The sequence below is a fragment of the Helianthus annuus genome, chromosome 9, assembly GCF_002127325.2.
Source record: "Helianthus annuus cultivar XRQ/B chromosome 9, HanXRQr2.0-SUNRISE, whole genome shotgun sequence".
Taxonomy (NCBI): domain Eukaryota; kingdom Viridiplantae; phylum Streptophyta; class Magnoliopsida; order Asterales; family Asteraceae; genus Helianthus; species Helianthus annuus.
Genome location: NC_035441.2, coordinates 167,846,265 through 167,859,754, shown reverse-complemented (window position 1 = coordinate 167,859,754; position 13,490 = coordinate 167,846,265). Strand labels below are relative to the sequence as shown.

At 34.5% G+C, this 13,490-nt stretch overlaps 1 protein-coding gene across 1 annotated transcript; it reads left to right on the top strand.

Annotated features, from left to right (window-relative positions):
- The first annotated feature begins 9,093 nt into the window (after window positions 1-9,093).
- LOC110879476 (cytochrome P450 82A3) lies at window positions 9,094-11,327 on the top strand. The gene is made up of 2 exons (XM_022127939.2): window positions 9,094-10,133; window positions 10,453-11,327. The coding sequence occupies exons 1-2, from the start codon at window positions 9,186-9,188 to the stop codon at window positions 11,083-11,085; spliced, it is 1,581 nt and encodes a 526-aa protein (XP_021983631.1). The 5' UTR covers window positions 9,094-9,185; the 3' UTR covers window positions 11,086-11,327.
- Window positions 11,328-13,490: the final 2,163 nt, after the last annotated feature.

Sequence of the window (13,490 nt, the reverse complement as noted above, 5' to 3'; positions counted from 1 at the left end):
AAAGTGCATGGTTCTTCCATGCGGGCCGCGTGAGACGCCCAGATGCAGAAACCTTGGACTTGCATGCCTTTTGAACTTGTGAAGGATCAAATGAGCAATAAGTGAAGCATGGGTGCCCCCCACTCGACCCATAACACCTTAGGACACCTGCCCATCATCCATGATCACTTGTAGACCAATGTGTGATGATCTAGGAGCTTGTCTTGCACTATAAATAGACCTCAATGTTCACAACTTAAACACACCTCAAACACACTTCTCTGATCATTTCTGAAGCTCCCAAGTGTTCTTCTTTAGTTCTAAGCCTTTCAACAAGTCTCTATAAGTATGCCACACCTTCTATGGTTTTGTTTTTGCTTAGATTAGCCTAAAAGTCAATCCGTCGTAACTAACGATTGACTTTGCGATAATTCACGAATAGTTCAGTCTTATGTCGAATCAAAAGTGGTTATGTGTTGGTATTTATGTGGGTAATAAACCTCTGAAAGGGTTCCCCATGATCACCACTCCAACTAGTTCAAATGTCGAGTCAAACGCGTACTTAAAAAGTCAACAGAAAGCTATTTTTGCGATTCTTGCATAATCTGTAACGTAAACGATATGCAACCTGTTTAGACACTCATAAAACATGATAATAAGTATATAAACTTGTTTACGCTCGTTTGATTCGGCCATTTGCTATATTGACCCGGTTCGGAACCGAATGTCGCAAAAGTTTGACTTTTGCTTTGACTTCAGTTCTGACCCGTTTTAGTGCAATGTAGATATGCCTTAGGACTCTCTTAGGACCAAGTTACATGATGGTATAAACCTCTGTGACCGGTTCGTTGTTTGTCCGAGCCTTTTACGCATTTCCGTTAATTACTTAAAAGTTGACCGTAACGCCCTTTTTAAAATAAAACGAGTATTTCGGACACGTGAAGGGATCATAACCTTGCTTACTAAATTCTAAGCATGTCCCTAAAGTTTCACGCCAATCCGAGGTCTAGAATGGGAGTTATGCTAAATAGCGCATTTATAAGAAACTTTGGTAATAAACGGCGCAATTAGCATAACGCCTACCTAAACCAAGATTTCATCACCAAAACTTTTTACCCACTGTAGTTAAATAATACTTTGGGGTTTTTAAAGATTTTTAATCAATTTTAACCTGCTCATAACCTGTGGTTATGGCTACGGTTCGGTAAATACCGAATATGCCCTTTTCGGCCAAAACTTGAGTTCTACAAGGTCTTTTGACCCGATTCCAGTTGCGACTGATGTTAAATAATAAATAAGGTATTTTAGACTTATTAAACTGATCGGGAAACTCAGGTTTCCTGTAGAACTCAGAAATCCCTTTAAAAGTCTTTAAAATGACCGGAAAACCCCTACGGGGCGTATAATGAACAAAAACTCGTTACGGGCATTATGGAAGGTATCCTACTGATACCACAACCTCTTTAAAGTATATTGACTTAGGAAAACAGTGTAGGACTCCTACGGTTACCCGTTGCGCCTATTACGCGCACGGTTCGGCTTATGTAACTAGTTTACATAGATTAGCCGATACGGGTCAAACCATATCATTTTGACCCCAAAATCCAGAGTGTGAATATTAAACCCGTATAAAACAAGTCTCCGAACTTGTTGGGTCAGAATCACATTCCATTCTCGGTTTTCGCCTTTCACGCGATTAAACCATACCTATCCCTCGAAACTAACCGGTCTAGGCTACGGCTAATATAAAGACCCGTTAGGATTCTAATAGGTTAATTTAAACCTTCGTTCCAGAATAAGGAGCCCCAGTAAAAGATACCTGTGATTTAACTGATTAAGGATAGTACTTGCAAAGGTAAATACTTTTAACTTATTTTCCCTTATACGGGCTTGGGTTACGGTATATAAAATACCGCTTGATTGGGCATCAAATAATTCCATCGTTTAGGTGGTTAATTGAATAGTTTGATCGGCTCATTTAAACAGTCTTGTTACTTAAAAGCCTTTGGGGGGTTAATGACCGTGTCCCGGATATCCTTGGCATCATTTTACGAAATGGCCACGACCTCGACACCCGGGTGTAGGCGTACACCCGGTATGATGTCTATACTATTAAAAGACGTAGCCGATGGTTTACCCGCCTCGGTTTTACGCAATGTGGTGTGTCTATTGATCTTTAACCCGGCACGATCCGGGCTACTGAACGCAAAGAAGGAACATGTAATTCGTTCACAAGGTTATAATTTTAAATAATTCTCCCAAGTTAAATAAACATGTTTATGCCATGTGCATCCAAACCAATTTTCAACCATTTTACAAAATGAGTCAGTTGATTGTATTTACCAGTGTAAACTGGCGTATTTTTCCAAAAAGATTAAGTGCAGGTACTACACGTAATTGGCTGGTAGTAGCTCCCTAGCATCTAAGGAAGTCTCGCAAGCTTGATGTCTATCTGTTGAACAATATTTTTATTTATTTGATCCATCCTGTGGATACTATTCAACTACTTGTGATACATTTGGATATTACAGTAAATGGTTGAATTCTATTTATCTTTATGCTTCCGCTGTGCATTCATATATTGTGGTTTGACTATATTGTTGCCAACTACGTCACGGTAATCCCCCACCGGGCCCACCGGTGATACACGTGGAAATCGGGGTGTTACAATAAGTTATCTGACATCTGGTTTTCAGCATTTGCAGTGAAAGCATAATTTGCAGAGTGAGAATCAGAGTTGTTAAAATTACCCCCAACAGTTATGTCAATAAAGTGATCATAACTCTGATCCTTACTGCTGCTACCAGATTCTTCCTGACCAAAAAGAGCTGTGCTGCCAAATGAATAGTCATCAGCAACTTTTCCAGACTCTTGCAGCCACCTTTTCTGGTTTAACTCCCTTTTATAAGTTAGGAGTCTACCATGGAGTTGGGTCAGGGTCAGATCTTTGAACTCAGCAGAGTTTCTGGTGACAAAAGCAATTGTATCCCATTTTTCAGGCAGTGATCTAAGGAACCTGCTATTTTGGGTTGCATTTGGAAATGTAACCTTAACAAGCCTTAGTTCACTGATGAGACAACTGAAACGTTCAAATTGTTGGGTTAGTGACTCCCCTTTGATGTGACAAAACGTTTCATACTGCTGATTCAGAATTTCCCTATTGTTTTTGATAACCTCCTCCGTTCCCCCGAACTGTTCCTTCAATGCATCCCACAATTCTTTTGCACTGTTACAATGTAACAGTCCAGCATAGATTTCGTTGGGGAGTGCAGAGGCTATGATGCTAAATGCTTTGGCATCCAGTTCAAACTTCTGAAAATCCAATTCAGTGTAATTTTCAGTTGGTTTAGGAACGGACTTTTTGGCGTCCTCTGCGCTTGGCACCATAGGAACATGAGGACAGAAAACGACAGACCTCCAACATCCAGTGTTTTGTTGAGCGAGGATGTGACACATCCTTCGCTCCTAGATGTTGTACTCATTTCTTTTCAGCATAGGTGGTTTAAACAAAGAGCCAATGTTGTTTTTATCATCTTGTGATTGCGACATCTTTCTGGTTGTTTTACAGTGTACTGATCAATCAACTTTATCGGTGATTAAACCTTACTCTGTTTTTCAACACAACAAACAAACTATCAGTATCAACAATTTTGAGCTAAACTATTCACGTCAAAATGATTGTTAAATCAAATTTGACTGTCCAAGCTCTGATACCAATTGTTAGGATCTGGGTTTGGATTGATTTTATTTGTGTTTGAAATTAGATGAACAAATGAAAGAGTAGTGCAGCGGAAATTATATGGAAGCAAACTTTTCACAATCAAATAGAAGAAATGCTTTCAATCATACATTTTCAACAATGAATCAAATGATTAAATTTATTTTTAAACTTTGATTACAATGCAAGTATGATATGCAAACTCCCCCTCAGCTCGAGATCAGTGTTTGTTCGTGCAGAAAGAAGATGGTGAAAGAGCTAAACAGAACAGTACAGAGCACTGCTCTATTTATAGGCACTTGCAAACCACTGAGCATCTAAGCTGACGTCACCATGAAAGTGACATCTAACCTCCTAACAAACTCTAACCTCTGATCTATACAAACACTGCTATGCTAACTATTGATATTACATTTCATTACATAAACTAGTATAAACTGTTGCTGCATCCTTCCACTGCTGTAATCCCAGCAGTACTTGTCATGATCAGCAGTGCTTGAAGCATGGCAGTAGATTGAGCAGCAAAGCTTTAGTTCTTCTATCAGACTTTGTCTTGATCAGCAGTTTGCATGATCAGCAGATAGGAGGTCAGCAGATGTTGAAACCACTTTCAAGGGGAGAGACTTGCAACCAAACATCTGCTTATTCTGAATCTACTGCTGTGATCCAGTTTTGGCTTTCATTATCTGTTCCTTTGATAGGGTTCAATCCCAACACAAACCCTGTTTTTTCAAGATCCACACATGGTTTTGATTTTTATTATTGGTTTTTATATTTTTCAGTTGATGATAATAATTGATAAGTATCAACTGAGACATATATGAGTCGTGATTTTGGTTGAGTTCGTTTGTTAAGATTCTAAAATTCGTAAACCCTAAACCGGGTTGGGTTTTGGAGTTTGATACTAATGTTGGCGTAAAAAAAAATTTTGCCGTAAAAAAAAGTTTTTCGTAAAAAAAAATTCGTTAAAAAAGTTTTTTGGTGTAAAAAAATGTTTTTCATAAAAAAAATTTGCCGTAAAAAAGTTTAAAAATGTTTGTCGTAAAAAAAATTTGGCGTAAAAAGAGTTTAAAACTGGGGTGTAAAAAAAGTTCAAAACCCGGGCGTAAAAAAGTTTAAAACCGGATCGTAAAAAAAGTTTAAAACCGCATCGTAAAAAAAGTTTAAAACCGGGTGGTAAAAAAAGTTTAAAAGCGTGGCGTAAAAAAAGTTTAAAACCGTGTCGTAAAAAAAGTTTAAAATCGGGGCACAAAAAAGTTTAAAACGGGTCGTAAAAGAAGTTTAAAACCAAGTCGTAAAAAATGTTTAAAAAAACTATAAAAAATGTTTTGTAAAAATATATAAAAAATTCGTTTTTTATAAAAAAATCTGATTTTATGAAAGAGGAGAGAGAAAAAGACTTTTGTAATTTGATTTAGGACAATAGCTAAATGACCATAATACCTTTATCACAATAAAATATTAAAAATATAATAACACAAAAAGATTAAAAAATATGTTTTATTTTCTTTTAATCTCAATCATCCATCACAAAAGATCAATGGTGGATAAGTGGTTCCTATGTTTCTCGTAATGGAGGTGGTTTTTATTTTAACCTATCCCTATCCTTATATATAATATATTAAAATCAATTAATTATATGAAATCAGTTGAGTGGTCTTTTTCGATGACCCATCTTATCTTATCTTATAATAAATAAATTAAATGAAATATGAACAAGAAAAGGTAATCACAGTTTCATTTTTTCTATGAAAAGACAGCTGTAATCAATTGAGAATCTAGTTAACAATGATATAAGTAGCAGAATCTAATTAACATTGATGGAATTAATTTTTATTTTAGAGTTTATATTAATTTTAGTTTTATATATATATATATACATATATATATAGGGGTCCGCTAAAATGAAAACCACCTCCAGTTGTAAGAACCATGAGAACTACACCATACGGGGCGAGTTGACCCAAAAATTTTTTCATAAACGTAGATGCGTGTATTATAAACACATTTGTAAAAAAATTAAAAAAAATGTCGTGTGTTTAGTTTTGAGCACCACAAGTTTGTGTTTACGGGTACCGTAAAATTTTAAATAAAATTTACGGTACCCGTAAAAACAAACTTGTGGTGCTCAAAACTACACACACGACATTTTTTTTTTTTGAATTTTTTTTACAAATGTGTTTATAATACACGCATCGACGTTTATGAAAAAAAAATTTTGGTCCAACTCGCCTCGGATCAAAAAGTTCTCATGGTTCTTACAACTGGATGTGGTTTTTATTTTAGCGGTCCCCTATATATATATATATATATATATATATATATATATATATATATATATATATATAAGGCCAGGATCATTTCAGAACCATAAATATTTAAAGAACTCGCAAAACTCCTAATAAACAATCTTTTTATTTATATATTTTTATGTTTAGGATAATTTTATCATTTTTTATGTGTATTTTTACGATTACATACATGTTAAGAGTAATTTTATCATTGGGTAAATTACTTTTTGAGTCGTTGTGTTTTAGTGGTTTTAACTAGTTGAGTCCAAAAGCAAAAAGTTTAACGACCCGAGTCCCTATAAGCATTTTCTTTAACCAAAAGCATGTTAAGAGTATATATATAGGGGCTGGTTAACGTACAAATGCGTTTATCGTACATTACGTACGCTACAATCTCAGCCGTCAGATCATCTTCCCGCATTGAAAATCGCATGTTTTTTTGTAACAATTTCGCATGTTGGTTCTTTAACATGCGATTTCTTCAAAATTACCACATGCGAAATTGTTACAAAAACCAACATGCTATTTCATCAAAATTATCATATGCGAAATTGAATTACCACATGCGAAATTGTTAAAAAAAACAACCTGCTATTTCATCAAAATTATCACATGCGAAATTGAATTACCACATGCGAAATTGTTACAAAAAAACAACCTTCTATTTCATCAAAATTATCACATGCGAAATTGAATTAACACATGCGAAATTGTTACAAAAAAACACCTGCTATTTCATCAAATTTATCACATGCGAAATTATTACAAAAAAAAAGCCATGCGATTTTCATTGCGGGAAGATGATCGGACGGCTGAGATTGTAGCGTACGTAATATACGATAAGGGAATTTGTACAGTACCCTTTACCTATATATATATATATATACTAGAATAGAACCCTGTGTATTATACGGGTTAAATAATTGTAATTTTATATATTAAATAAAAAACAATATATTTTTAAAAACCTCATTTATTACACGTGTTGAGTAAATATAATTTTATATATTAAATAATAAAAAAAAGTCATATCTTTAAGAAACTCGTTTATTGTGCGGTTTGAATAAATGTAATTTTATATACCAAACAATTAAAAAGTTATATTTAAAAAAAAACCGTGTGTATTCACTGGCGGAAGAAATGTAATTTTATATACTAAATAATAAAAAAAGTTATATTTAAAAAAAAACTCCATGTGTTGTACGGGTTGAATAAATTTAAGTTTATATAGCAAATAATAAAAAAAATATTATATCTATAAAAACCTTGTGTATTACACGGGTTTATCTATTGTTAAGAAAAATCTTTCTAAATCAAAATGGTTTTTTTTATTATTTTTTAAATTAGGTTAATACTATTTAAAATTTTTGGTTTGATTAATTAGTTGTTTAATATAATTTCTCATAGTTAACAATATTAACATTAACAATAAATAATATGCATGTTTATCTATAGTAAGTGAAATAATGCTTTTTAGTTTAGATAAGACTTTACCGTTTGAAGTGAAGTTTATGCCAATAATATAGAGTTGATAAGATTTATATTAATTTAATTAATTTTTAATAATTTAAATTAAATAATAATTATCTACAATTAAGGATGGTCTAGAATAATAACATGTATCCCTCCATTGGTTTCTTTTATTATATAGTATAGATATATTGCATATTTAATTTGTCAAAATTAAAAAAATAAATACCTTAACTTGGTGGGGTAGGTCTATCCTCCATTTCCTTTATTTCATCCTTGGAGGGGCATCCTTCAAGGACTATGACGTGACGATTTCATACAGGGGCGGATCTAAGCCCAGCCCAAGGTGGGCGGGCGCACCCCCGGGGAAAAAAAATTAGTGCTAAGTTCCGTCGAAAATCCCGTCCGCACCCCTTGGAATTTTTCGTCCGCACCCCTTGGAATATTTTGACCGCACCCCTTAGGTAAAAAGTGTTATCAATTTATATTTTAATTTTTTCCCTTGGAATATTTTGACCGCACCCCTTAGGTAAAAAGTGTTATCAATTTATATTTTAATTTTTTTTTGTAAACTCTTATTTAAAAAAAATATATATACTACCTAAATTATATAACTTTTAATACCTAACTAACTAAACTCAAATACCCATACCTGTACCCACTCATAATTCCTAACTAACTTGCCCACTAAGTCTTAGCCCATTAACCAAACCCAACAATATTTCTAACTATAATAAAATAATTAAAGCTCAAAACCTTTAGAAATTCACTCCCTCTCTCTCTCTCTCTCTCTTTCTCTCTCTCTCTCTCTTGCGTCCCTGCACTGCCAACGAACAACATCACCCAACGACAACAGTCCAGCAACCGGCGACCACCGTAATCAGCCATCATACCACTGTCGTTTGACACCAAATCTTACCGGAATCCGAACACGGGTAAGTTTCTTTGTTATTTTGATGATTTTGGTTGATATTTAAATGAGAAAAAAAAAGGGTAATAAAGTTGTTAAATAGTTTTGAATTTTTTTGTGTTTTGACGTTGTTTAGATAATTTTTAGGGTGATTACGTTGTTTATATATTTCTAGGGTGATTACAACTTACGTTATGATTTCTAGGGCTTGAATAGTTGAAAATTAAAATTAAAATTGAAACATTATGTTATGGAGTGATGAACTTATGTTATATAGAGAAATAATTGCTTAAGAAATTAGCTTTAGATGATGTTTTGGATAGATTTCAAAAAATGAAAACCCGTAAGGCGTCGACGTTTTAATTATATTTGTACCAAGGTTTGACATGTTTTTGATGATTATATAAATTTAGTTTGATGTTCGTTTGTTTTACGTGACCCGACCCGACCCGATACGACTAGGGGCCTAAAATTTTTAAAAATGTTTCGCACCCCCATGGAAAAATTCTTAGATCCGCCACTGATTTCATAACGAGTCATCCTCCAAGAATGAGCCTCTACCATACCGTCTAGCCTTTCATACCTAATATTGAGCAGCCGGTGTAAAGTCTTGACATTTTATTGATCAGCTGGTCTCTTTAGAATAGTCGCTTAAAATTCCTTTAATATAAAATATTAGAACGCATTTTGGACTACTATTTTGTTCTCAATATGGAAATGGGTTTGCTACTTGCTAGAAGATGTAACATATATAAGTCGATCTTAGGATGATATTCACAGTATAATTACTTCCATACTTCTCTCTGGCATTGAAGCTATGGAATTCCATCTCTCATCTTCCTCAACTCTAACAGCCATCTTGTTTGTTACTGTAATTGCTTTTCTGCTCCAGATCCTGAACAGAAAGAGGGTTAACAAAGAGCCACCTAGAGCAAAGGGGGCATGGCCTATTATCGGACACCTACACCTTCTAGGTGGATCGAACCTCCCTCATCATGTTTTAAGTGATATGGCAAACAAATATGGCCCTATTTTTACCATTAAGCTCGGAGTTCACCAGGCTCTGGTAGTGAGTAACGCCGAGATAGCCAAAGATTGCTACACCACAAATGACAAAGCCTTTGCAAGCCGACCCAAGTCAACGGCGGCAGAGATCATGGGGTATAACTACGCCTTGATCGGCCTTGCTCCATATGGCGATTACTGGCGAAAAGTGCGCAAGATGCTCACACTGGAAGTCTTCTCTCAACGAAGAGTGGAGATGATCGAACATGTTAGAGTTTCAGAAGTTAAAGCATCCATGAAAGATATGTATGAGACCTGGCTAAAGAACAAAGAGAGTGAAGGTTCCGACATGGTAAAGATGGAGTTGTCAGGATGGTTTGGGAGCATGATACTTAATGTTGTACTTAGGATACTTTCTGGAAAGAGGTTGCCGCTTAACCATAAAGAAGGCATTCGATCTCGAAAGGCGGTTAGAGACTTCTTTGAGCTGTTGGGCGCGTTTGTGGTGTCCGATTTCGTTCCATTCTTGGAAGTGTTCGACATCGGAGGATATAAGAAGAAGATGAAAGTAGCTGGGCAAGAGATGGACAACATCTTAGAAGGATGGTTGCAAGAGCGCAAGAGGGAGAAAGCGTCCGGCCAGAACCAACATGAAGGGAACCAAGTCTTCATAGATGTCTTGATTTCCATTCTCCAAGACGCTTCGGAAGAGGATTTTCCCGGTCATGATCATGATACAGTTATCAAAGCCTCATGCCTGGTAAACTCTATTAAACTTGATCAGTTTCTTCTTCATTATTTGCCGATTTATGCATTTTAAAAGTATTTTGACCAGACTACAATTAAGCAGGTAGGCTGGGGCCTGCGATATAACTTTTTTTGCTTCATCCTTTTAAGTAAATTATGTATCTTTTTATTTTTAGCTAAGGCTAGAAATTAAAATTTTGCATTTACGAGGTTCTCCATTATTTTAAGAAATCTTCACATTCAAACTAGAGTCGTTAAAGAAAATTTACATATGATGTAATCATACTAGAGTCCCAATAATACTTGACATAATTATCTCATCAATTATGCAGGCAATACTTATCGCGGCCTCAGACTCGATGGCTGTGACTTTAACATGGGCTTTATCTTTGCTGCTCAACAACCCAAAAACAATGAAAAATATCCAAGATGAAATTGATGAGCATGTTGGAAGGAATAGGCTGGTGCAACAATCAGACACTAAAAAATTAGTCTACCTTCAAGCGGTCATCAAAGAAACATTGCGTTTACACCCACCAGGACCTCTCTCCGTTCCTCATGAGTCCACAGAGGACTGCGTTGTGAGCGGCTACAACATCCCAAAAGGTACACGCTTGTTGGTAAATCTTTATAAATTGCACCGCGATCCAAATGTATGGTCGGATCCTTACGAATTTCAGCCTGAAAGATTCTTAACAACTCAAAAGGATATAGATCTTAGAGGAAATCACTTCGAACTACTTCCCTTTAGTAGTGGGAGAAGAATGTGCCCGGGTATATTCTTTGCCCTAGAGTCTTTGTCTTTAGCACTAGCTAGTGTGTTACAACAGTTCACGGTAACAAAAACTTCAGATGAGCCAATTGATATGACTGAAGGCGTGGGACTGACTACGGACAGAGCAACGCCACTTGAGGTCCTAATTGCCCCTCGTTTATCTTATAATATGTATTCTACAGATGCATGAAATATTTTTATATATGCCCCGGAAAAAATTACGAGCCCACTCACCTTTAAAGATGTCAAATCTGAAGGTTTCTAATTTCAAAAGTAAGTCTTTAAGCTCTGATCAGAAGACATCAACTCTTGAATATATAAGCTTTATTCTGATGTAAAGTAAACGTTGTGGTATATTTTTTTTTTCTAATTGTATGTTTTCTCCATTTCTGATTCAATATGCAAATAAATCTTCTATGAGTATTCTTATTATTTTCCATAAGTTTATAAGTTTTCTTTCTTAGATATCAAGAATACTTAAATACAAAGTAATCATGCATTAAGAACAAGAACATGGGATCAATTTGGATAAATTTGGTCTGTCAACAAAAGTCAACGCAGACCGTTTTAGATTTTGAAACTGATCTACATATCCATACAATTTTGCGCGTATTTATATTCTATGAAACAGTACGAACAAGGTAAATATACCCATTTGTTTGGGGTACCAAAAACTACCATTAATCGCCAACTAACAGCCTTTGACTTTTGTCAAGTTTGCCTTTTGGTTTCTGCCTTGCGACCAAAATCTAATCTAATCTAAATACATAATCAAACAATCTAAGTCTAGATTACATTCCAATACACCCCCTAAGTTAGACTGTTGAACAGTTCTGTATAAACATAATGGAAAACATGTCAATAATACCTGATACAGCAAACAAGCCAGTGGAGAATCCAGTCAGAGACGCAGCCATTGTGTTCGACATAGTTGTCAGGATGTTCCGGTTCCCCTTTAGAATGTATGTTCTTGATGGTAGTACCGAGTTCTTTAGGGTTGAAGAACTCGTAGTAATGGAGAGCGAGGAGATGACGATTTTAGAGTGATGTTATGAGAGTCTAACCATAATCCCTCTCTAGTAATCTCCTTATATACACCCAAAGGGAAACCCAAATAATTAATAAGGGTAATATGGTTCATCAACAATTGCCAACTAATTATATTATAGGTTTTAATATATTTGGATCTATTTTTATATAAATGATAATGATGTCTACTAGATTACATAAATATTTAATCTAGTAGCTATCATTATCATTTATATAATATAGATCAAAATATATTAAAACCTATAATATAATTAGATGGTAATTGTTGATGGAACATAAGAAACTCAGGGACATATTTAATAGAAATCTTATTAAGTATACATATGAATAGATTTCTTTAAGACCGCAGGCCATATGAGACAAAATCTTATTAAGTATATATATGAATAGATTTCTTTAAGACTGCAGACCATATGAAACAAAACTAGATACAAGTAGATAGTCTTTAATTGATAAATGAATTATGTCTGAATATTCCATTTGGAATAAGTTCCATGAATGTCAATGAATAACTTATGGTGGACCCATACTTAAGTCAAGTAATATTTTAGGGCTTTTAACATCATGATTTAAAATCACTTAGAATGAGATTAGATGAAAATTGTCATCATTAACCATGTCATGATTTCTCATGAATTTCGGTTATAATGGATGAAATTTATAGGTCTCATTTTCCTTTTGTCAAATTCTCATTTGCATGATAACAAAAGTTGTGAAAGTTTAAGGTATCATCTGGTTTCATCTTATTAATGATTCTATCCAGATATTTAGAACAAATAATATGAGAGTTTAAGGTAAGTGTGACTTTATGTTGGTTATGCAAACCTCACAAACTTCATAACATAGCTTAAGTATTGATACTATATTCTGATTAATCTCCAGAATATGTAAGGTATCAAAAGGCGTTGTTAGAAGACTGCTTATTATGGTTCTTATAGCCTTAATATTTGATTTGTCACTAACTCTCATGTTAGTTATTTGCTGACTTCTTGTAAGGAGACATTTAGAACTAGAGTCACCTTATCATGTGTTAATTGGAATATTAAGATTAGCAAATTAAAATATCATTAGGAGGCGACTACCTAATTAATTCATCCAACTGTTCTTTTGAATCATGGATAGGCTCGTTACTTATGCCTAGTCAAATAGCATAATTATGCAGTGAGATTCTCCCTTGAAGAACCTTAGAGTTGGAATTTTGTACTTATATTTTAACTATAGACCTTAGAAGTATCCTCTTTTAAGGTTTTAGTGGTTGTAAGGTGAATAGCATCATATTTTCCAATTTCTAACATTACTTCCTATGTACATATGTTGCTTATCACCACACTCCATTTTATTTGGTACTTTTGATTGTTATAGTTGATTTTTAAAGCATCAAATTGTACAAGTGAAAATTTTAGTATGTAATGTGCTGGAAAAATGTACTTATTTCCATGTGTAAGCCCTTAATTTTATGGGTCATGGTATTGTATATTATGATGTATTCACATATACCACTTAACCTTATAGTTTAGAATTTTAAAAGAGGGCGTGCATCTTAGG